The 26,651-nt window shown below is 33.7% G+C and overlaps 1 protein-coding gene and 1 non-coding gene across 2 annotated transcripts; both read right to left on the reverse strand.

Annotated features, from left to right (window-relative positions):
- Positions 1–3,373: 3,373 nt before the first annotated feature.
- Positions 3,374–6,243, reverse strand: LOC102617050 (serine hydroxymethyltransferase 4). Its single transcript, XM_006492476.4, has 4 exons — positions 5,432–6,243; positions 4,272–4,662; positions 4,073–4,174; positions 3,374–3,856 (listed from the first exon to the last, which is right to left on the reverse strand). Exons 1-4 carry the CDS (start codon positions 6,107–6,109, stop codon positions 3,612–3,614), a joined length of 1,416 nt encoding a protein of 471 aa, XP_006492539.2. The 5' UTR covers positions 6,110–6,243; the 3' UTR covers positions 3,374–3,611.
- A 6,610-nt stretch (positions 6,244–12,853) lies between these two features.
- On the reverse strand, positions 12,854–12,957 carry LOC127900153 (small nucleolar RNA R71). Its single transcript, XR_008052171.1, has one exon. It is a non-coding gene; the product is annotated as a small nucleolar RNA R71 (small nucleolar RNA).
- Positions 12,958–26,651: the final 13,694 nt, after the last annotated feature.

Here is a 26,651-nt window from a genome sequence, read left to right on the forward strand (position 1 = left end):
TAAATTATTAATTGTACATATTATTAACAATTATCCATAAAAAATATACATCTTATACCATAAAAAATTATTAATAACATATTATTTACAATTATACATATTATACCATAAAAAATTCAAGTTGGAGCTTGGAGGAGTAGATCTTCAATAATTTAGGTTAAATTTTGGAGGAGTAGATTTAGTTGTAAAGTAACTTTTTTTTAGCAATTATTAATAATTATCCGATAAATGGGATGACATGTCTTTTTTATCAAAATATATTATATGACATGACGTTATTTATTAGGTAAATGGGATGACATGTCATTTTTTTTAAAAGACTATATTACCCTTATGATGTCAGCGCTCACAAACGGCAGTTAACGGATTGGTGGACGGCAGAAGTGTTTTGTCAACTTAGAGTATACGAGTGATACACTTGAAAAGTGTTGTAGCACGTTTGATACTGGTGTATTTAAGAGTATATGACTAATAATTTCCCTTATAAAAATAATAGTGGTTTTCTGATGATATTTATGTTAGTTTTTTAATAAATTCGTTTGTTGCATAAGGTTATGTTTGAGAGTGAGGATTAAGTGTGAGATTAGATTAGTTTTTGGCTTATGAGATTAGATTAGTTTTGGGCTTAAGTATTCTATCGTTTGGCAATTTTGCTTGGATTGGATTAGGGAGGACTAAATTTAAATTTAAATTTAGTCATTAAATCATGGGATTAATAATCTCCATTTATAAGTGGGTTTAGATTGGATTAGAATAAGAGAAAAAACTTATTCATTTGCAATATTTCTTTCATACATAACACCATTTTTTTTATTTATCACTTAAAATTTAATTAATTAATTTATCTATTCATGATTTACCTGAAATTTATTTCTTATTTTACTTTTATAGTCTAATTGAATTGGTAATTTTACTCCAATAAAATTAACTATTTAATAATTTATTACAATAATTGATTGTATTAAAATTAATAATCACTAACGGAATATTAAAAATAATTATGAAAATTAATAATACAAGTGACTAATTGACTTTATATATATTATTTGCTAACATTTTGATTTTATAATTATGACTATCCAATAACTAATTCACTATACATTTAATGTTCTTATTAATTTTAAATCAATTTTAATTATTACTCGTAAACATTTATAAATATTTTTTGTATTTAAATATGATTTAACATTGTACTAAACATAATATAATATTGTATAATTTAATCTAATTCAATACAAGTTAATTCAATATAATTTAATTTTGCGTGCCAAAAGGCAGCCTAAATGTTTTACTTCTCCAATTCTCAACCTTTCAGCCAAATTGCAGTAGTGATAAGTGTAAAAAAGTAAGCACATTATTGCAAAGGATCTTCTTGTTATGTTACGGCTTCTGCAAGTAACATAACCAATGGGAATCCTCCACGCGTGTTGGTGCTGATGCAACCAGGCCAAGACAGCTGTTCATGCAAGGTGAAAATGCCGAGGCTGTTAGTTGCAGCTTCTGCAACCGGGCCTAGTCATATTACTGAAAGATAAAAAAGAAGTTATTACAGAATAAAAAGTTAATTCCGCACTCATCTTAGTACAAACATCATTATTCCCCAAATTGTGATAGAAGAATTTGTTATGGACTTATGACAATAAGAACTAATCAATCAAGGGTGTAACCTTATGCATGAAGGCGAGCACTTTAATCGGACTTCAGCAACAAGTAATTTTATTGCGAAACAGTTCATAATGTACGTATCAATCTATTATGGGTCTCCGCATCTAGCTACTAGAGATGGCTAATGGGCCGTGCCGATACCAAAACAAGGCCCATGCGTGCTTGTGCCGGCACCAAAGTAAGGCTCGTGCGTACTCGTGCCTGTGCCGTACAATGCTGTGCCTAAATTTTTTTACTTAGGCCTGGCCTAGCACATGTGCCGTGCCTATTCATGACGTGCTCACATGTGTTGTGCTTAGGAAAAAAAGTTCACTTAAGTTCTTTTAAAATTTTTTAAGAGCGCATACTAAGTTGTTGACGTACTTTTTGTTTATGTATTTTTCTTAAGTCTATGCCTTTATTTAAATTTAATATAATTGAAAATTCAAAACTCAAGTCCATATTCAATAATAATAAACTAATAATAGTAAGAAAATGTAATATTAATTATTAAGTTTGACTTTATAGTATTAGAATTTTCTAATACTTAACAACAACAACAATAATAATAATTCTTTCTTAAGGGTTAATTGTTAACTTGAAATTACATAGAGTCATAGATCATAGTTCACAATAATATTAATGTATATTTATAAAATCATGATATTTATAATTGTATTCATTAAAATCATGATATCAATTATTTATTTAATAAATATAAATCAATTATAGTATTTTTTAAACTAGGAATTAAATGAATTTAAAAAATTCAATTTCAAATTATTTGTAAAATCATAAAATTTTAAATTTACTTTAATTAAAAAATAAAACGTGCTTATTGCAGATTTTTTCATCGTACCGTACTTTTAAGGTCCGTGTGTCTAAAATTCTAAGTCTGGTCCAGCCCACGTGCGTGTCGTGCAGTGCCACGTGCCTTCAGGCCCATTGGCCATCTCTACTAGCTACCATTATATTCTTGACAAATTTTTTATTGTGTCATATATATAACTTTGAGTGGTTGTGTGTGTGTGTGTGTTTTTTTTTTTTTTTTGGTAAACACTAAAATTTCATTAAAGCAAACACAAATTACACCAATCGACCAATTCATTGTACTTTACAGTGCGGTGAAGAAACTACAATCAAAATAAAAGTCTAGAGCACTCTACACGCGGTATCACCATCGACAAAATATCGCTAATTTCAGCCCTATGATACATGTCTCCTCCGGTGGATTTCGAATACAACGAGATGTAGTTGAACCGAAAACGGCCCATCCGCAGGCATTGTATTTAGAGTTAGATTCTGAAATACCTCATCGTAATTTAATTATATTTAAATTATTTTTTAAAATTTAATTTACTTCTTATTTTTGTTAAGAAGAATCAATTCATATCTTCTAAAAAATTTCAATTTACTTTCTATTTTTGTTAAGATAGAAGAATTTATCAACTTACCTTTATTTTTCTCTCATCTTTTGAATAAAAATAAAGCTAATTTGAGACTTTAAAAAATAAAAATAATTCTATGATAATAAATTCACGAAAAAATAATTGAAAATTTACCCTTATATTTATATATACGTGGCATTCACGCGATCATCGCTGACAGAATATTAACAAGTGTCCCAAAAATTTGCCACGACCATACTACTTGCACAAAAGTACCGCAACAGAGGGAGAAATGTTTGATAATTTTGGTAGATTTCTTTTGCCCATTATAAGAAATAAAATACATAAATTTGTTGTTTTATTTGTAGATGAACAATCATCATTTGACCAAAGAGAAACGGATCTCACTTTCACAATATGGTGGGTACCAATTAAAAAAAAAAAAAAGTTAAAACGAAAGCGTTTAAACCTAGGACAACAAAAGGCAAAGATGCATGCAATTTTTTTTCTTCTCTTTCTGTTTTTCAACACTAAAGAGTTGCTAACAACACAGTAACAATAATGATGATACTTTGAGACCTAATCCTTGTACTTCATCTCGGACATTTTAAAGCCGGGCATGTCAAATGAGCTGGCGAACTTCTCAACATCAGCCTTGAGGGCCTCGATGTCCTTGTTGTTCACCAGACCCTTGTTGAAGTCCTTCAAGAGCTTTCCATACTCCTTTTGAATTTCCAACGTGAGGGTCACAGCGCGGTGAAGAAACTCTCCAATTTGCTCGAAGTCCTTCTCCAACAAACCTCTGGAAGTCATGGCAGGAGTACCTGTTCACAGAAACTCCCATCATTGAATCGTCCCAAACAAACTAGGGTTTTGTTGAGCATCATGAATCGTATTATGCTAAGATGGCAATGTGTGACAAGCAAGTAGAGTCTAATTCGGTCAGAATTAGAAGCTTCGTGTTTGCAAACAAAGACCTCAACAGTTGATCAATGAAGAATAACCATAACAATGACATCAATTCAGATAGTAATTCTTACCGATTCTTACTCCTCCAGGGGCCAAGGCACTGCTGTCACCAAACACAGCATTCTTGTTCACAGTAATGTTGCAAAGGTCACAGAGCTTCTCAACCTTATTGCCTGTAGAAGAGCATTCACTACATCAGAGTTAAAACTGCATCTATCAAAACATGTAAAGTACTAACTTCCTCAAACAAGTAAAATGCAAATCATTTACCAGTCAATCCAAGAGGGCGTAGATCCCAGAGAACAAGGTGGTTCTCAGTTCCACCAGTGACAAGGCTGTATCCCTTGCCCGTCAGGTAGTTCCCAAGTGCAACTGCATTGGCCTTGACTTGTTTCGCATAGGCCTTGAATGCAGGGGTCGAGGCCTGTTTCAGGGCAACAGCTAGAGCACCAATCTGGTGGTTGTGAGGACCACCTTGAAGGGATGGGAAGACAGCAAAGTTGATCTTGTCTTCAAAGTCATAAACCGCACCCTCTGGTTGGCCCTTCTTGGGTGGTTTAGGACCCTTCCGGTAGAAGATCATACCAGCCCTAGGACCCCGCAAGCTCTTGTGAGTAGTGGTTGTGACTATGTGACAGTACTCAAAGGGGTTTGCAGCTTCCTACAAGCAAAAAGTACATACATTACACCAAACACAAAATACAATCTAAGAAAATTTTATTATATGAAAAATACTACAACACCACTAGCTGCAAGAACCCAAAGACGCAATTAATTCAACATTGAACTTATCACAGGATTGTAGCTGGACTTGCACACATGACAATAAACTAGCTTTCAAGCTAAGATTGAAATTGTAGGAAATATTTTATAATCAAAGCCAAACTTACGGGGTTTGGTGTCGGCATAATAGTTCTTACTCAATATTAGAGGACAAATAATTTCTTATACCATCCTATCAATAGATCTGAAATTTCACCAACAGCTAAATCCAACCAAACTCTACTTAAAATAGTATTAGATCTCATTCATATTTAATTAAAACGAAACAAAATCCACCCCATGATCCCACCAAAACAAATGAGTTTCAATCATCCAATACATTACAGATTTCACATCTCCTAGATCCATTACAAAACCTGCATAGAATTTTCTTTCTTTAAAAAAAAAAATTATTTAACCATAGCATGTATAGTAAATTAAAACTACTCTCTACTCATGTGTGCCATGTTTGAGATTTGATCCCAGATCTCTTAATTCAACTTAAATATTACTAACTAAGCTAGCTCGCATGCTGTTTACAAGATCAAAGCATAAGTTAAAAGCAAGATCCAAACGTCAATACAATCAGAAAAAAGAAAACCAATTTATAATTATCCAACTTGCCAGTGAGTTAAAATAGCAAATGCAGATCTGAGAAGATGAGATACCTGAGCAGCAACAAGGCCACTGATATGAGCCATATCACAGAGCAAAAGGGCACCACACTTATCAGCAACAGCTCTGAATCTAGCATAATCCCAGTCCCTCGGATACGCACTCCCACCGCAAATGATCAACTTCGGCCTAAAATCCAACGCCTTCTCCTCCAACTTATCGTAATCAATATACCCAGTACTCGAATTCACCTTGTACGGCAAGCTCTCGAAGTAAATCGAAGTCGCCGATATCTTTTTCCCGCCAGAAGTGTAATACCCATGAGTCAAATGCCCTCCGGACGGCAAGTCCAGCCCCATGATACGGTCATGAGGCTCGAGCACCGCCGTGTAAGCGGCGAAGTTGGCCGGCGAGCCGGAGTAAGGCTGAACGTTGACACCCCACTGGGTGGGGTCCAAATGGAAAGTTTGTAAAGCTCTCGACCGGCAGAGATTCTCGATCTCGTCGATGAATTCGTTGCCTCCGTAGTAACGGTTGCCGGGCATTCCCTCTGAGTATTTGTTGGTGAGGGCGCTGCCGAGGGCTTCGATAACGGCGAAGGAGGTGAAGTTCTCGGAGGCGATGAGCTCGATGCCGCGGCATTGTCGGCGCTTCTCTTTCTCGATCAGGTCGTGAATTTCTGGGTCCACGGTTTCAAGAGATGAGTTGCCCCACTCGTTCACTGGATCCATTTTTTCTTTTTTTCCGTTTTCTGGATTCACTGAAAACGAAAAAAAGGGAAAATGAAAATGGATTTAGACAGAAAAAAAGAATAAATGAGTGAAGAAAGGTGGTAGGCAGCGGGGCAAGTTGATGTTGAGAATTTGGGGGGTTTAAAAAGACTCCGATTTTCCTTCCAAATTACTATTTTACCCTTTTCAATTGGTGTTTGGTGGCGATCGGCTGCTCGCTGCCCTTTCCTTTTATTACCTGTCGTTCTATTGACTTATTTGTTCATTTTTGCAGTAAAATAACATCCGATATTCCCTGATTTCTTTAAATATTTCAATTAAAGGCACAGTTTATCTCTTTAAATAAAAAAATGGCTCACTAATATGATCGACACATCTAGGGCAGCTACTAAGTTGCATTATATGTAACTTATTTATGACAACCTAAAAGTAGTTACCCACTTTAAAGGAATAGTAGCATGTAAAATAAGTGGGTGTCGTGGATAACCACATTTGAGTTTGTTGTAAGTAGATTGATATGAACACTAAACATTATAAAGAAATATCAAATGAAATAGAAAAATTAGATGTCAAATGCGTTTAATTTGAGAAAAGACCTCCAAATAAATATTGGTTATTTGATAAACTAATAAACTCTTAAATATAACTTTTAGCTTACAAAAATAATAATACTCATGATATTTTTTTATTGAATGACATCGAACTTTATATAAATGTAAATAGTATAAAAATTTGTTTAGTGTTATTTATTTTTATTGAATGACATCAAGCTTTGTAAATTAGATTGTTAAGATTACAATATAAAAATAAATAACACTAAACAAGTTTTTACACTATTTACCTATAGTTCCATAAAAGAACTGCAAATATTTTTAACTAATTCAAAATTAACCCATAACATAAAATTAAGAAAATAAAATTAATAATTTTAATAATTTTAAGAGTTTGTATCATAGATCCTATAACTATAATACACTTTAGTCTGATAAGAAATCTAAATAATGTCTTCTCGTGCTAATATTTGAGAAGACATTTAACAAGAGTCATTGGGTTAGAGAAACGAGTTGAAGAATCTTGTGGTCTTGACTCCCGAACACATCTCGTCAATCCCCACTATCAAATTAACTTGATTATTTTCAAAATTACCGTTATTCATCTACTTCGTTATTTTTTTTTTTTCTCCTTATTCAATATTGATTTCAAAGATATACCATTCGTATTTTAGTGTTCGTCACTACTTTTAAATTCTGACTCAAGAGTGTCAAAGAAAAGAGTCTCTTAGTTGTTGTCTTGTTGATCATTTGATTTAGTGTAAAGAGGTCTTTTTCATCCAAAGACAATCTATTATTTTATTTTGCATTTTGTTTCTCTTTATCATTCTCAAAAGTCGAACCTATTAAATTCACTGCAATTTCTTTGCCTACCAATGCACCAAGCAAGCAAGAAAGGATTATTACTTAATATATATATTTTTGTTCTTTTTCAATCATTTTTTCTCTCAAGATAGTCTTTTAATTTCTCTTTTCCAATATGGTCGATATGGGTAACAAGGATCTTGTTTGATGATGAAGAAGAAACAGTGTGAGAAGGCCAAAGGCCTCAAATGAAACCTGATGATGAAGACGACATTATAAAACTTATTTTTTAATAACACAGGTAAAGAAATACAATAAAAGTAATTCTAAAAATAAATAAAATAAATCAAACAGTAGGAGCTAATTTGACAAATTAATAGGACTATATATCACAATTCCTCAATAGTATCGGTAAGTCTGGACCGCAATCTTATCTGGAGCAGTAAATTCTAGAGATTAAGCTTCCATTTGGGGCAGCTGCGCTGCCACAACGTATCTGCTCCCCACGTTTTATTATAGGGGATATTCCCCTAAAATTAGGGATGGCAATGGGGAAGGGAGGGGAGGGACCAATCTCCCCATACCCATCCCCGATATTTTGCATATGTCCCCGTCCCCGTCAGAATTACTTGAGAGAATCCTCATCCCCCCGAATAATAACAGGGGATCCCCGAGGATTCCCGGTCCCCGAAAAACTAATAGTCTAATATATTATTTTTATTTTTGATTTTAAATTAATCATATTAAAATAAAAAATTCAGATAAAAATAAAGTTCAAAATATATCTTACATTAATATTGATCCATTACAAAGTCACATTCAAAATATAAATTATTAAAATAATTATAAAACAATGAAAATAATATAAGTAAAGTAACTTATAAGTGCAAATATTAATAACTGTATAATATAATCACAATGTAAAATAAACTCATACTGTTATTGTAAGCTCGTAACCAACTTTGACAGTACATTAAGGCCTCCAATGTGCTTCGATGAAGTTTGTTACGGTGTGGGCTCACAACTCTACCACTGGTGCTAAAAGCTGATTCAGAAGCAACTGTTGTAATTGAAATTGCCAAAATATCTGTAGCAATTCGAGCTAATATAAGATACCTATTAGCATTTAATAATATAAATATTTTGATATTTATTATTTTTAACAATATTTATAATTTTGTTATTTATTTATTAGTAATTTTAAAAATAAAAATAAAATTAAAAATTAAAATGGGGAAATGGGTAGGGGATGGGGATTCCACCTCATCCCCGTCCCCTCCCCGAATAAAAAATTGGGTATAAAATTATCCCCGTACCCTCCCCGAATGGGGAAAATTCCCGATGGTACCCGTCCCCATGGGGATTTTTGCCATCCCTATGTACAAGGGCTCAAACTTTATTCCATTTTAATTCTTAAATTTCAACAATAATTAAAAAGATCAAAAATTTTCAAAAATAAAATCTAAAAAAAAAGTCCAGAAGACAACTTTTTCATTCCATTAAAAACACTACAAAATAAACAAATAAATAAATAAGAACAATAATGTTTTTAGATAGAATACTTAAAATGATAGAATATAAAAAGTTAAAATGATGAATTGACGATGAGATAATAGAAATGAACTTTATATTTTAATAAATTAATTTTTTTAAATGAACCAATGAATATAATTTTTTTTTTGTAAAGGAGAGAGTAAGAAATTTTTTCATCTATTGATCTCAAATAATTTTTGAGATTACAATAATTTTAATAGAAATTAAAATAAATAATAGAAGTAAAAAAATTCTATTGTTAAACAATTAAATTTTTTTAGGGAATTGAAAGGGTATATAATTTAATTTTTTTCTTGGAAATACTAATAATCAATGAACTAATGGTCAAATAATAGTATTAATTATATCTTTTTAACATTAAAGGTTACCAAATGTCGGTTATTCATAAAAATATAATTTTCAATTGTAGGATAACTGATAATTAAATAGATGTCTAATAGTCTTTCTAATTTTGTAAAACATGTATTTAAAAGGGGGGGGGTGAGATCTTTATTAATTAGAAAATTATCAAGGAAACACTAAAAAAAAATGAGGCTTTCCCAAAATATGGAGCCTTAGGCAACTACCTTGTTCGCCGCCTATACCTAAAGCTACCCCTGATCGTATTTACGATCTTAGACTTTATTAAAGTTTGAGAAATTTATTAAGTCATGGTTTAATAGTTTAATAGCCTTCCCAACATTATACTATTAAAGCATACTATTAAAGCATATGATTAAATAACTTTTACAAACTCTAACAAAGTTTAGGATATATATATGGTTTGATCTAATTTTGGTTCAACCTAAAACACTATGAGAGTTTCTTTGGAGAAGGTGGTTTTTTGGTAGTGATGGAGAAAGACTTACCTAGAAATAGTCTTTTGGGGGAAGATTGTAGTTAAGACAAACTTGAGATCATATGGAATAGCTGTTAGAGGCAACGACAACGATGCCCAGTGATAGCACTCTGATGGTCAAGTTAGTAGGAGGTTAAAGGAGGTGAAGGGTGTCTAAGAAATCCTAAAATAGAAGAAAAATTGAGTGTTTTGTGAAATGAGTGAACTTTGTGTCCTTTTGGATATGTAGCCAGTCATTATTGGTTGTTTTCTTCCTCAAGTAGGATTTTAGGGTTAAAATTGGCCTTTCTTGTTGAGGCTCTTGAGCTTGCCTGGGTTGGATAACTGTCCTCTGTGAGATAGTTTTTGATGGCAGTGTGTCCTCAACTCTAATTAGCCAATTTCAAATGAACCAATTGGTTTAAGGTGCACCTGATTTCACTAGAGATTATGCAGGTTGTTATGCCTATGGTCTCCCTCTCTCAAATCTGATTTTCGTGGCATGCAAGGAGATATTTTAAAGATAACCCAAGTGGGGACCGGAACATGATGACATGTTACTATGTTGTTGGCGAGGCTGTCACTATTTTGTGGTCTTGTATTAACATGTGGGGACTTGGATATACAATAGGAGGCATTTCTTGTTATTCTCAAATGATTTGGATGGTTGATGCTTGTTTTTCGAGATCTTTCCATTCTGCCCTTACTTCTTCAACTTCCCATTCATCCTTTAAAGGGCTTTAAAACTTATTAGTCATATTCCCCACGTGTCATGCCCTTAATACTTCTTCTTTCATTTTACTGTTGAGTGTTAGAAAATGCATATTTATAAAGGAGAAAACCGTCATTTTACATTTTAAGTCTTACTAACAACCCTTACTTTTATATATTTAACCTTCTTGTGATTTAATTACATGTGTTTTATTTTAATTAAGTATTTTATGTATTTTAGGGGCATTATAGTCATTTCACAATAAAGGAGAGATCAGACGGCAAAACGGACATCACTTTTGAACTCAGGACGGTCGAAAACCTTAGGAGGAGCATAAAAGGAAAAATAGCACTATTCACATGTACGGTACTATTCACGTGTACGGTACTGTATACGTTACTGTTCACGACACTGTTCACATAGACGGATGATGACGTGGCATTGACCGATGATGTGGCATTGACTGATGAGGTGTCACGATCCTGTTGGACTAAAATTCTTATGTACTGTTGATGGTGACGTGGCAGCATATCAGTGGACGAAAAATCTCGCGTACGGTGCATGCATCACACAGGATTATTTTCAACCAAACCGCGTTACTGTTCAAAGTCGGGTCAAACCGTGTTACTGTTCATCCGCGTGGTCAAACGTGGACTGTTGACTGATGACGTGGCGCAATCCTGAGCGTCCAAACTGTTTTTAATCCGATGGCCATGATTTACTCCATGTATCTATAAAAAGGGGGCCTCCCCCCCTAATTGGATATCTCTGAATCTATTTTTGGGATCCATTTTCTGTAATTCCCTCTCCATCTTGTATTTTCTTCGTATTTTAATAAATTCCCATTTTGCCCCTAGTTCAACTATGAGTGGCTAATTTTCTTTCAAGCTTGGGTTGAAGGTGAAGTCTCAACATGTGTCATGGGCTTAATTTGGTAAATTTATTTTCTCTTCCCCTCTAATTTTTGTGGATGTTTTGACTTCTCGTCGACAAATAATAATAGTCTTGTCTAGATACCGCCTTGGTTACACCGGCTCTCTAGTATAAGGTTATTATTATTTGGCACGATAAGCCCTTAGCACCATATTGATTAGAGCGTGGTTCATGAGGTGTGGATTCCCCCCTCATGATTTAATTGGCATTAATACGGATTATTTAGCCCATGATGCATGTTGATACGGATCCAGATACCCAAGTACGTCATTTCAATAGATCTTCGCTTCAATTTATTCTCGTCATTTCAATTCCAATTTTAGAATTTATTCTCGCCATTTTAATTTAAGTATTAGCATATTCCAAATCATTTCCCCCATAAATCCAACTACCCATTTACAAAATTAATTCTATATATAATTAAAATCCACCTCCTCGTGGGATCGACACTCGTCACCATTAGTCTATACTACAATAGATTCGTGCGCTTGCGAGTACATTAAAATTTGCACAACAAGTTTTTGGCGCCGTTGCCGGGGAGGTAAGTAATTTTAATTCATAGAATTAATTTTTGTGAATAATTTCTTTTATTTGTTTTCTTGTATTTTTTTTTTATTATTAAAAAAAAAAAGAAAAAAAAGTGAATCTACATATAAAGGTTAGTATTTCTTTTCTTTTTCTCTTCTTTAAAATTCTGTAATTTAATTTTCAATTTATTTATTTTTTCTTTGTAATTTTTGTTTATTTTATTAATTTAATTTTTTTTTCACGTATTTATTTTTGTGTATTTTTATAGAAAGGTTGTAATAGCGCAATAAGGTTAGTATCGTAATTTCTCCCTCTTCTTTATTTTTATTTGTTTTGTTCCCATCTTTATTTTATTTTATTTGTTTTGCATGCATGGTCGTAGGTCATTATTTCCTAATCTTGAACCTATAGACCTTGAATTAGAAAAAACACTTCGCACACACAAACACGTTAAAAATAAAATGGATTTACAAGCACCACAGGAGAGGCCATTTAAGGACTATTTTAGTCCCTTAGCTAATTTGAGCACATCATGCATAAGATACCCAAATGTAGCTGCTAGGAGTTTTGAATTAAAACCTAGTGTGCTAAATTGTCTCCCCACATTTTATGGCCTAGAAAATGAGGATCCATATAATCATCTGAATGATTTTCACGCTATTTGTCAAACTTTTAAATATGAAAATTTTTCAGACGATGATGTCAAACTTAGACTATTCCCATTTTCTTTAAAGGATAGAGCCCGTTCATGGCTTAATACATTGCCTGCTAATAGCATTTCATCATGGGAACAAATGGTAACTAAATTTTTAAATAAATATTTCCCAGTGCATAAAACCAATGCTATTCGCAGGGAAATCTCAGAGTTTACCCAGAGAGAGGACGAGCAATTTTTCGAAACATGGGAGCGATTCAATGGGCTACTCTTGAAGTGTCCACATCATGGGTACGAGAAATGGCACCAATGCCAATACTTTTTAGAGGGATTACTGCCGAATGTGCAAGAATGGCTAATGGCAACAAGTGGAGGAGAGCTAATGTCAAAAAGTGCATCAGAGATTTGGGAATTCTTCCAGCGACAAGCGGATAATTCCCAACAACGGAGTCGATCACTCAGGAATACTAGACGAATTAAGGGAGTAAATGAGGTTCAAATTGGCGAGTCAACTTCGGGAATCAAAGAAGTCAAGGAGATGGTTGAAGGTCTTGCTCGACAAATAGCATCGTTATCGACTGCTAAATCAACAGAACCACATGACCATGACTCATACTCAGATCAAGCCAATGCCATAGGTGTAATGAGAAAGCCATCAAATTACAACCCATACTCCAACACATATAACCCTGGATGGAGAGACCACCCCAATTTTTCATGGTCTCAAGGATTTCAACAGAATGGACCAGCAGCTCCAATGCAACAAATTCCTCAAGTTCCTCAAGCCTCTCAACCACCATTTAGACCATACAATCAGAACCAGAACCACTCTCAACCTAGACCATGGGAGGATGCATTCCAGAATTTCAGGAATGTTACTCACTCCACGATTGAGCAACAAAACCGCACCATTGATGGATTACGAAATGAATTGAGAGCGGGTTTCAATTCACAAGCCCAATCAGTTTCAAGCCTCGAAAAGATGGTGGGACAACTTGCTTCTTCAGTTCAGACATTGGCAATGACTGTTGAGAAAGGTAAGTTTCCAAGTCAACCAGTGCCTAATCCTAAAGGAGTACATGAAGCAAGTACCAGTTCACCACAACAGCATGGAGAGGTCAAAGCAGTAATGACCTTGCGAAAAGGAAAAGAAGTCGACAACAAGGTGGAGATGCCAGTGACAAAAGAAAATCAAATTGTACCTGTGAATGTTGATGACTCATCACCGGAGGAGAAAGAAGAAACCAACCCACAAGAATATGTTCCCAAAGCTCCATTTCCTCAGAGGTTAGCGAAAGGAAAAAAGGGAAAATCCACAGGTGAGATTCTTGAAATCTTCAAACAGGTAAGTGTTAACATCCCTTTACTTGATGCTATAAAGCAAGTTCCATCTTATGCCAAGTTTCTTAAAGATTTGTGTACTAAAAAGAGAAACATGCATGTTCAAAAGAAGGCATTTTTAACAGAAAACGTTAGTTCTATACTCCAACATAAAATTCCTTTAAAATGCAAAGACCCAGGCTCCCCCACTATCTCATGTAGTATAGGGAACCACACAATTGAGAATGCTTTGTTGGATTTAGGAGCTAGTGTAAATTTATTGCCTTACTCTGTGTTTGTGAAACTTGGACTGGGAGAATTACACCCAACTCCAGTGGTGTTACAACTTGCAGATCGGTCCACGAAAATACCTCGTGGTATTGTGGAGGACGTGCTTATCCAGGTAGACAAGTTTTATTTTCCTGTTGATTTCATTGTAATTGACACTCAACCAATACAGGATTCAAGGAAGCACATCCCCATTATTCTAGGCCGACCTTTCTTGGCAACTGCGGATGCTCACATTCAATGTAGGACCGGAAATATGCAATTGTCCTTCGGCAACATGACTATGGAGTTGAACATCTTCAACATTGCCAAACAACCTCACAATGCAGATGATGGAATTGTTGATGTGGATTTAATAGAAGCATTAGTTGATGACACTTTTGTTTCAAACCTTAGTGATAATCCTTTACAGACATGCTTAACTCACTTTGGTTTTGATTTTGATATTGACAGATCGGTCGAAGAGGTCAATGCCCTGCTTGACTCAACACCATCCATGGACACTAATAAATGGAAGTCAAGAGTTGAACAACTAGCACCATCAGAGAAGCAACTCATTCCATCATCAGAATCACCACCGAAACTCGAGCTCAAACCATTGCCCAACACTTTGGAATATGCGTTTTTGGGAGAAGAAAGTACTCTGCCGGTAATCATCTCATCATCCCTAAATGACGAACAAAAAGGTAAGTTGTTGGATGTTTTAAAAGAGCACAAAGAAGCATTAGGATGGACCATAGCAGATATTAAAGGTATAAACCCAGTAGATTGCATGCATTACATTCACCTTGATGAAAATGCTAAATCTACTAGGGAAATGCAACGTCGGTTAAATCCTAACATGAAAGAAGTTGTTAGAACTGAGGTCCTTAAGCTATTAGATGCAGGTATCATTTACCCCATTTCTGATAGTTCATGGGTCAGTCCTGTGCAAGTTGTCCCCAAAAAGTCAGGAATCACAGTAGTTACGAATGCTGATAATGAATTGATACCCACTAGAGTGACTACAGGATGGCGTGTATGTATTGATTATAGGAAGTTGAATTCTGTCACACGTAAAGACCATTTTCCTTTACCATTTATTGATCAAATGCTTGATAGATTAGCAGGCCATGAATTTTATTGCTTTCTAGATGGCTACTCAGGATATAATCAGATTCCCATAGCACCAAAAGATCAGGAGAAAACTACTTTCACTTGCCCTTTTGGCACATTTGCATATAGAAGAATGCCATTTGGATTATGTAATGCACCTGCTACATTTCAACGATGCATGCTAAGCATTTTTTCTGATATGGTTGAACGATTTCTTGAAGTCTTTATGGATGACTTTTCTGTCTTTGGTGACTCGTTTGATCAATGTTTACATCATCTAACACTAGTTCTGCAGAGATGTATCGAGAAGAACTTGGTCTTAAATTGGGAGAAATGCCATTTTATGGTAAAACAAGGTATTGTTCTCGGTCACATCATTTCGAGTAAAGGTATTGAGGTTGACAAAGCCAAGGTGGATCTCATTTCTAATCTTCCTCCACCCAAAACAGTCAGAGAAGTAAGATCTTTCCTTGGGCATGCTGGTTTCTATAGACGTTTCATTAAAGATTTTAGCAAAGTTTCTAGACCCTTATGCAATTTACTTGCTAAGGATGTACCTTTTATCTTTAATGATTCATGTCTTATGGCTTTTGAAAAATTAAAGCAATTGTTGACATCATCACCCATCATTCAGGCCCCAAACTGGAGCTTACCATTTGAACTTATGTGTGATGCATCTGATTATGCAGTAGGAGCAGTTTTAGGACAAAGAGTTGATCGAATTCCTCATGTTATTTACTATGCTAGTATGACATTGAATGATGCACAGTTGAACTATTCAACTACTGAAAAAGAAATGCTAGCAGTAGTGTTTGCATTGGAAAAATTTCGATCTTATCTCATTGGTTGTAAAATAATTATATTCACAGATCATGCTGCTCTTAAATATCTTCTCACAAAGAAAGATGCAAAAGCTAGACTAATTCGTTGGGTGTTACTTTTGCAGGAATTTGACTTGGAATTCAAAGATAAGAAAGGGTCAGAAAATGTTGTGGCGGACCATCTCTCTCGTCTTCACTTTGACACAATTACAGAGCCATTAATATTAAATGAGTCATTTCCAGATGAACAATTAATGAGTGTGGAAGTATTACCTTGGTATGCTGATATAGTTAATTATCTTGTTACAGGTAAACTTCCAGAGCATTGGACCAAGCAAGATAAGGCTAAATTCTTTGCAGAAATAAAGAATTTCTTTTGGGATGACCCATATTTGTTCAAGTATTGTGCAGACCAAATTGTTAGACGATGTGTCCCAGAAAATGAAATTCAGAATATCCTTTCATTCTGCCATGAACAAGCTTGTGGAGGCCATTTCAGTGCTAAGAAAACAGCGACTAAAGTTTTACAATGTGGTTTCTATTGGCCAACACTATTTCGAGACGCTTACACTTTTTGTTCTTCATGTGATAGGTGTCAACGAATGGGGAGCATTACACGAAGGAACATGATGCCACTAAATCCAATTTTAGTGGTTGAGATTTTTGACGTATGGGGTATCGACTTCATGGGACCCTTTCCCCCTTCTTTTGGCCATCAATACATATTGGTTGGTGTTGACTACGTCTCAAAATGGGTAGAAGCAATTCCATGTAGGACCAATGATCACAAGGTGGTGATAGGATTTTTGAAAAACAACATTGTCTCACGCTTTGGATTCCCTCGAGCAATAATCAGTGATGGTGGTGCCCACTTTTGTAACAAAGCATTCAAAGCACTTTTGACAAAGTATTCAATCACACACAAAGTGGCAACCCCGTATCATCCGCAAACCAGTGGCCAAGTTGAGATATCCAATCGAGAAATAAAGCACATATTAGAAAAGACGGTGAGGCCGGACAGAAAAGATTGGTCATTAAGACTTGATGATGCCTTATGGGCATATAGAACGGCTTTCAAGACCCCGATTGGGATGTCACCCTACAGGCTAGTGTATGGAAAAGCTTGCCACCTACCTGTGGAACTCGAGCATCGTGCATATTGGGCCATCAAGAAATTCAATTTTGACATGCAGCAAGCCAGCTCAGAAAGAAGATTACAGCTGGCAGAACTTGAAGAAATTCGCAATGACGCGTACGAAAATGCCAAGATTTACAAGCAACGAATGAAAGTCTTCCATGATAAGCAAATTATGAGAAAATCGTTCACTCCAGGTCAGAAAGTGCTTTTATTCAATTCTCGCTTGCACCTATTCCCAGGTAAGTTACGCTCTCGTTGGTCTGGCCCATTTATTGTTCATACTGTTTTTCCACATGGGGCAATTGAAATTAAAGACCCAAAAAATGGTGTCACGTTTAAAGTTAATGGTCAAAGATTAAAGCCATATCTAGAGTACCAACCACATGAAGAAGACACTGAAATAAATTTGAGTGACCCACCAAATTTGAATTGATTTTTTTTCTTTTCGTTGATTCGATTTTTCTTTCTTTCTTTTTATTATTATTCTTTTGCTAATTGAAATTGTTTTTGCATAAGTGTGTTTATTTTACCATTAAGTTTTCTCTTATCATTTTTAATCATGAGTCTCATACTTAGACCGTTCCTCCTGAACATTCTTAAACCACTTCAACGTGTCAAAACTCATCTCAAAAGACAGATTCAATTTTGTAAAACACATCGCATTTGGGCTCTACAACCACCAGAGTTAGTAGCCTATGTTGAGGGTTTAGAACACCAACTCAGAGACATTGAGAGAAGTGTTTACGACATCCAGTTGGAGCTTGAGGTAAATTCAATAAGAGGACGATTTTAATTTTCTTTGTGTGTTTTAATTTGTTTTTCTATTTGTGTGCTTTAGTTTGTTACCCCGGTGAAGTGGCGGATAACGGTACTCCGTGACAATCAAGTCGGTTACTTCAGTTTCCCATAATAACTGATATTCTGAGGCGAAGGTATGGACAGAAACGAGATTCTAGCGAAGCTTCACAAGCGATTCCCTTCACTTCCTCAGAATGCCCTCCTTACGATCTATAAAGCTCGGTCCGAACGCATGCGATTACTCATGAGGAATAACATACCTGCTGACATCCGTTGGTTAATCGAGGCTAAAGTACGATCGGCAGGTGAGTTACCTCCAAAATTTATTGCATACATGCCTGGTTGTGGTAAAGGAAATTATGCAAGAAAACGACGAGCTCGAAGAATTTCTGTTGCTTGTCATAAGTGTGCCAGAATGAGTTGCAATAAAAACCCATGTTCTTTAGGAATGGTGTCTGATAACAGGGAAGATAAGATTCAATTCATTAGGGATGGCTTGAATAAGGAGTCATTGGATGATATCCTTTTGTCTCTTGAAACGCATCCCAGTGGATATGTGCAAGGAGCGATTCTCCAGTTATGGCCGTTATTCCAGAAAGAGCATGCACGATATAGTCTCGGGAATCTGACTATAAACGACCCTGTTTGCCAGTTTATAAGAAAACTGGATAGGAAGCCTATCCTCGACCCATAGAGGGCGTTCAAGCCGTTTCTGGACGTAGAACCAGAGGAAGATGTGAGCCACAGTCGCAACTACCTGTAAATATCCTTTCACTTTACTGTTATTTTATTTCACTATTGTTTTATTGTGTGCATTATTGTCTTTAAAAATTTTATTACTGTTTTCTTTTTCCCTTTTACTGTTTTCTTTTTGACTCGCGAGCCATGTGCTTCATGCGTTATTTGACACTAACATGTTACCTCATTCACAGCTGTGACCCACTATCACCAAGACTCTTAAATGTGATTTCTTTTGTCAAACACTCACAAATTGTTTTTGAGAAATATTCCAATGGCAGCTACTCCCAATAGACAATTCAAGAACATTTGTGTGCTTTCTGGATTTACCTATGGCAAACATAAAGAGTTCGTTGAGGCAGCAATAGATCTTGGTCGAAGCGTAGCAGCGAGAAAATTACACTTGGTGTATGGAGGAGGTAATCGAGGGTTATCAAAAATGGTCTCAGAAGCAGCTTTCATCAGAGGAAGTCAAGTGTTAGGCATCATCCCAAGAGTCTTAAAACCTTTGGGCAGTTCGTCTGACTCATCAACTGGAGAAGAGTTAGTCGTCTCAGGTATGCAAGAAAGAATAACTGAAATGCTTAATCATGCTGATGCATTTATTTTCCTTCCAGGAGATCTTGCAACACTAGAGGCACTTATGACACTAGCATCTTGGGCCCATCTGCACATCCACCAAAAACCCATCGGTTTGTTAAATGTCAATAACTTTTATGATGGCTTTATCGCATTTCTTAACCATGCAATAAAAAACTATTTCATTCCCGCTAATGTGAAAAAACTCTTTATTTGTGCTCACACTGCTAATGAGCTACTTGATCTGTTACAAGCGTATAAACCGGAGCCAGACCCCTGGACCTTTGTGTTGGAGCGCCCAAATAATGATGGTAACAGTAGCAGCAGTAAGAAGTACAAATTAGATTTAACTCTCCGCCTGTAAATATTTTCTTCTGTGTTGCACCACCCAGGTGATGTCTTCTAAACTCTACTTCTTTCATTTCAAACATTGAGGACAATGTTTGGTTCTGGTTGGGGGGAGGGAATAGTCGACAATTATGAAATTTTGGTTAAGTTTTTACTAATTTTTTGTTGTAGAAACTAACTGTTGCTAACTTTTTGAGTTGAAGATGGCTGAATATGGAGTGTAGTGACTCTAGAAACGCATCTTCATAGTTTAAAAAAAAAATTAAAAAAAAAAAAACTTAAAAAAAAAAAAAATTAAGACATTTTCTTTTTTCTTTATTATGTGTTTATGTTTATTTTTCTTCTTTTTAATTTATCCTCTATAAAAATGCATTTTCCAACTTTTGAGTCGAAGATGGCTGAATATGGAGTGTAGTTCCTCTAGAAACGCATCTTCTTTAAAAAAAATAATAAAAAAATCATTTTCTTTTCTATCATTTTTGTAACTTTTCTAAATTAATTTTTCTACATCATTTTCACATTTCTGCATGCATATTTTTTTTTTTTTTTTTTTTTTATGTTTAGAATAGGTTGGGGGGTAGAATGTTGTTTAAAAAAAAAAAAAATTTGTGTGATTTGTTTTAACATTGGGTGACATGATTAATTTTAAATTTTAGTATTTGTAGTATCTTTGGTCTTAAGTGATGTTACATTATGTTTGCTACTCTACATGTTGATGTCGGAGACATATATGAGTTGCTTGAAGGAATGAACATGTCATAATAAGTACCAAGTGAGTTTTTGAGCCTATTATTTTTTTTTGGAGAATAACCCTTTTGCCCATTCTCTATACAGCTTAGCAGTTTATTATTTTATACACGATCTCTACATTTCTTTTGAGTTAACCCTTTAAAAAAAAAAATTGTAAAATAAAAAAAAAAGAAAAAAGAAAAAGAAAAAAGAGTGTGTTGCTACATTTGGAGGCCCATCTAACTAGTAGATATGGAAGGTTATTCAGAGCCCTAAAAGACGATGGAAAGGCCATCTTTGATCCGTTTGAGCCTTTCTAGCCATCCCTTTTATTTAATATCCATAGTTAACCCTTTTGAGCCTTTAAAAAAAAAAAAACATTTTCTTTGTCAACTTATCATCTTGACCCACTCCGATTTGGAGTATTACCTGATATCTTATAAGTTCCATCACCTATGTATGTTTGAGAAAATGTAAATAATTATTTTGTTCAGTGAAGTTATGCCAAAAAAAAAAAAAAAAAAAAAAAACAAAAAAAACAAAAACAAAAACAAAAGTTGTTGTTTCAAAAGAATAAAAATAGGTGAAATCCACCTTGCAACTTCCAAAAAAAAAAAAAAAAAAAAAAATTCTCTGCATTTTTCTCAAACATACACTTTGTTTTCCTTATTTTCCTTCTTTGTTAGCCATGTCCCTAGCCTACGTTTCGTCCTAATAAAAGTCCTTCTTGATTTTAGGGAACTATAGTTTGAAGTAGAAGCTAGTTATATGGGCTAAAAAGATGTAGTGATGCATAATTAAAAAAAAAAAAAAAAAAAAAAAAAAAAAAAAAAAGATAAATAAAGTGGGTTGACTAACATTTTATTTGACTTGAGATCGTATTATTTCTAAGCTGAGGGCATATTTATTTCATCTTGGTGAGAGCATGTGATATCACTTCTTTATTATTTTCTCTCTCAATTACCATTCATTGGAGTGACTATTTTTATTGGGATTAATTTATTTGTGAGAGTGTCACTACTTCCAGTGAGATTTTGGGGTTTGACATGTCATTCTTGAGAGTAGCTAAAACAAAGTCTACTGGGCTAATTCATGTGGATGGTTGATGTGGGTGTGATGTTGCTTTAGACTGGAGATAATGCTTATACTTTTATTTGATTGCTATCATTAATCTGATGGAATAAATACGAGTGTTTCTATTAAAACAAAAAAAAAAAAAATTATTTTGAATTTGAATTTTGTTTTCGCTTTATTTGCTAGGGACTAGCAATAAGCTGGTTGGGGGGTGTGTTGAGTGTTAGAAAATGCATATTTATAAAGGAGAAAACCGTCATTTTACATTTTAAGTCTTACTAACAACCCTTACTTTTATATATTTAACCTTCTTGTGATTTAATTACATGTGTTTTATTTTAATTAAGTATTTTATGTATTTTAGGGGCATTATAGTCATTTCACAATAAAGGAGAGATCAGACGGCAAAACGGACATCACTTTTGAACTCAGGACGGTCGAAAACCTTAGGAGGAGCATAAAAGGAAAAATAGCACTATTCACATGTACGGTACTATTCACGTGTACGGTACTGTATACGTTACTGTTCACGACACTGTTCACATAGACGGATGATGACGTGGCATTGACCGATGATGTGGCATTGACTGATGAGGTGTCACGATCCTGTTGGACTAAAATTCTTATGTACTGTTGATGGTGACGTGGCAGCATATCAGTGGACGAAAAATCTCGCGTACGGTGCATGCATCACACAGGATTATTTTCAACCAAACCGCGTTACTGTTCAAAGTCGGGTCAAACCGTGTTACTGTTCATCCGCGTGGTCAAACGTGGACTGTTGACTGATGACGTGGCGCAATCCTGAGCGTCCAAACTGTTTTTAATCCGATGGCCATGATTTACTCCATGTATCTATAAAAAGGGGGCCTCCCCCCCTAATTGGATATCTCTGAATCTATTTTTGGGATCCATTTTCTGTAATTCCCTCTCCATCTTGTATTTTCTTCGTATTTTAATAAATTCCCATTTTGCCCCTAGTTCAACTATGAGTGGCTAATTTTCTTTCAAGCTTGGGTTGAAGGTGAAGTCTCAACATGTGTCATGGGCTTAATTTGGTAAATTTATTTTCTCTTCCCCTCTAATTTTTGTGGATGTTTTGACTTCTCGTCGACAAATAATAATAGTCTTGTCTAGATACCGCCTTGGTTACACCGGCTCTCTAGTATAAGGTTATTATTATTTGGCACGATAAGCCCTTAGCACCATATTGATTAGAGCGTGGTTCATGAGGTGTGGATTCCCCCCTCATGATTTAATTGGCATTAATACGGATTATTTAGCCCATGATGCATGTTGATACGGATCCAGATACCCAAGTACGTCATTTCAATAGATCTTCGCTTCAATTTATTCTCGTCATTTCAATTCCAATTTTAGAATTTATTCTCGCCATTTTAATTTAAGTATTAGCATATTCCAAATCATTTCCCCCATAAATCCAACTACCCATTTACAAAATTAATTCTATATATAATTAAAATCCACCTCCTCGTGGGATCGACACTCGTCACCATTAGTCTATACTACAATAGATTCGTGCGCTTGCGAGTACATTAAAATTTGCACAACATTTACCACCGACAATATATATGTTAAAATTGTAATTATGTGCAAATTTATATTTAACTTCAATCAAATAAGATGTCTTAACATATTTTCACATTGTTAATGCCAATGTATAAAAGATCATCATATAAAAATTGTTGTGATTATGGAACAAAATACATAACTATTAACATACGTATTTTCATGATATTAGTTTTGATGATAACAAATTAGATTAAGAATGTTGGAGTCTTTAAAATTGTTTAATTTTTAGGCCGTATGAAGTTTTTCAACAAGTTTAAAAATCTAGACAAAAACAGATAATTGTTAATCCTGAAACGGTAAATTGATTTTATAAAGATCACATTTAAATTTTGATTCTAGAAGATAATGGTGAACTATTTATTGAAAAACGGTTAATTGACAAATTCCAAAGAGCAATTTAACAAAAAATGGTGAACCATTTAGCACAAAGGGGTAGCCATAATTTCTTTCAGGTTTCTAAAATTAAACGGCATACTAACAACTCCAAACAGTAAGTTGACTTCGAGCAGATTAGTTACTGAAATTAATCAACAAACCGATTACTAGAAAACAGTAAACTGACTATTCAAATTTTAGTATAACGGTTACTTGCACAAAGTCAAAACAGTAATTCGACAACAGTTAACAGTGATTCTATTATGCCCAAAAAGTCAACAACGGCTATTTTGCATCTCCAACTATTAAAAGGCTCAATTAAATTCAAATGACAATGGATTCTACAATCATCAATGAGCATGTTGTTGTGTATTCAATCCTTTTTGTGCTTCAAACTTGTTAAGTTTTCATTAAATCACACTTTGGGCTTTTGTTTATAAATACAACTCCAAGCGGTAAGTCGACTTCGAGCAGATTAGTTACTGAAATTAATCGGCAAACCGATTACTAGAAAACAGTAAACTGACTATTCAAATTTTAGCATAACGGTTACTTGCACAAAGTCAAAACAGTAATTCGACAACATTAACAGTGATTCGATTATGCCCAAAAAGTCAACAACGACTATTTTGCATCTCCAACTATAAAAATGCTCAATTAAATTCAAATTACAATGGATTCTACAATCATCAATGAGCATGTTGTTGTGTATTCAATCCTTTTTGTGCTTAAACTTATTAAAATTTCATTAAATCACACTTTGGGCTTTTATCTGTAAATACATACATTATGTGAAGATAAATTTGTGTAATTTTCACTCTAACATTAAATTGAGTGTCTGAGAGCGTGGAAAACGCTCGGATTAAAAGGTTTGGGATAACCTCTGGTTGTAAAAGTTTATTAACACCTTAAAAGTCAATTGTAAACATTTTGAAACCTTAGTATTTAAGGCTTAGATAGTGAAATATTCAAACCCGGTGAGCTTTGAGGTATGGACGTAAGTGGAGTTTGCCAAACCACATAAAAATCTCGTATTTGATTCTCTTTTCCTTCTCTCTTTACATTTTGATAGTTGATATTTATTTGTTTGTTATTTGCTTAATTTCATTGGATATTTACATTGAATTTTGATTTAATTACTTCATAATTTTTAGAAATTCAATTCACCCCCTCTTCAGTTGCTTAGCTAATATTTCAATAACAATATAAAATTAGTTATCGGGTCAATTAATATTAATTTGTTTATATATATATATAGTCATTCTCTAGTGAAGAAGTAAGGATAAACATTAAAATTAAAAAAAATAGATTTTAATACATTAGATACTATGTTTTTTTTTATCTATTAGTACATTTTCATTTTGTTAAAGTGAGGATATCATTATAAATGTTCCAATATGAAATTTTAAAATATGGAAAAGTTCAGAAAAATGCATAAACCATACAGTTTAAGTGTTTTACGTTTTGATTCTCTTAAACTCCATGGTTTTAAAAATTTTTTGAAATTTTCCTACACTTTAAGATTCCGAACAAAAAAATTACTACACACACATACATACATATGAGCACTTATTAGGTCTAGAATTAGAATCCAAGATTAAAATTTAGGATAAATTTACTATATTGTCAAAGTTGATTTATGGTACTGTAAATTCGTCCCGAACTTTAATCCCAACTTCTAAACACAAATTAAAATTTTTTTCATATATATATATATATATATTAGTTTTTTTTTATCTTACAAAATTTAAATAAAGCATTAGAAGCTACTTCTCCAAATGATTGCGACAAATAACTTTTCGCTGCTTCGATAGAGAAATCCTTTCACTGTGATGGCTTAAGATGAGCGGATAATGTGGTCACCATTCACCGTGTCGATCTTGTTGAAGTTGGTAGCGTTAGGAAATATTGGTGAGAACATTTAGCTTTACTTTCCATTTTATCTCAAAAAGTTGGTGCTGCTCCGAAGAAATAAATAAATAAATAGAAATTGGCGGTTGTGTGGGGGTTGTTGAGGGGCATTTTGGTCCATTTTCAATCATACCAACCCTTTTTGATCTTTTGCCACACAATTATAGAATTATAGAAATTGCAGTACGTTTTATACCAACCCTCGTCTCTCTTTGAGGGCAAATTGTGCAATCATGCTGCCACGTATACACTGAATTGCTTTAGAATTTTGTAACTAAAGTGTCTTTGAAAGAGAACAGTCTTACCATAGATGATTTTTTTTGGGAAAATTCATGTGTTACGCTTTTTTTTTTAATATTTTTTTTATTTTTTTTACCATTAGAAAGGTAATGGATTAAAGGACTCAACTACCTTACAACAATTGTAAGATAGCACCTGATGTTATTTTTTTGTGATTTCAATTCTTGATCATTGGATTCAGTGAAAAAATAGATTTAAGGGTCGAGATTCGTTTATTTGAATATTAATATTATACTCCCTGCTATTTATCAAAAACTCAAAAAAACTAAGAATTAAAACTTTTAACACGTAAGTCCAAATTGTTTAAAATTTTATGTTGTTTAATTAGTAGTGAGTCTTAAAAAATAAAATTTATTTTAATGTTATATATTTTATTTCAAAAATTAATTTTTAATATAATTTATTTATTAAAAAGATATTATTTAAAATTATTTATTCTCATTTCATTTAATATTATTCAGTTGCAGGCTTATTGTTATATTTAATCTTTCAAAAAAACTAAAACATTTTAAATAAAATAAAATAATTAGTAGTGAGCATTAAAAAATAAATATAATTTTTAATCTTAATTATTATTTTTATTTAATATTACTTATATTATTTATTTATTTTTATTTAATATTATTTAGTTATAGACTTATTATTATATTTATTCTTTAAAAAACTAAATAATATTAAATAAAATAAATAATCGGTTGTGAGTCTTAAAAATATTATTTATTTTTAAAAAACTATTTATTTATTTATTTTTTAATTAATATTATTTATTTTATTCAAAAGGATAAATTTTTAATACTATTTATTTTATTAAAAATAAATATTTTTTAATATTATTTATTTGATTTTATTTAATGTTATATAGTCATAGGCTTATTATTATA

Source organism: Citrus sinensis, chromosome 9, assembly GCF_022201045.2.
Source record: "Citrus sinensis cultivar Valencia sweet orange chromosome 9, DVS_A1.0, whole genome shotgun sequence".
NCBI lineage: Eukaryota > Viridiplantae > Streptophyta > Magnoliopsida > Sapindales > Rutaceae > Citrus > Citrus sinensis.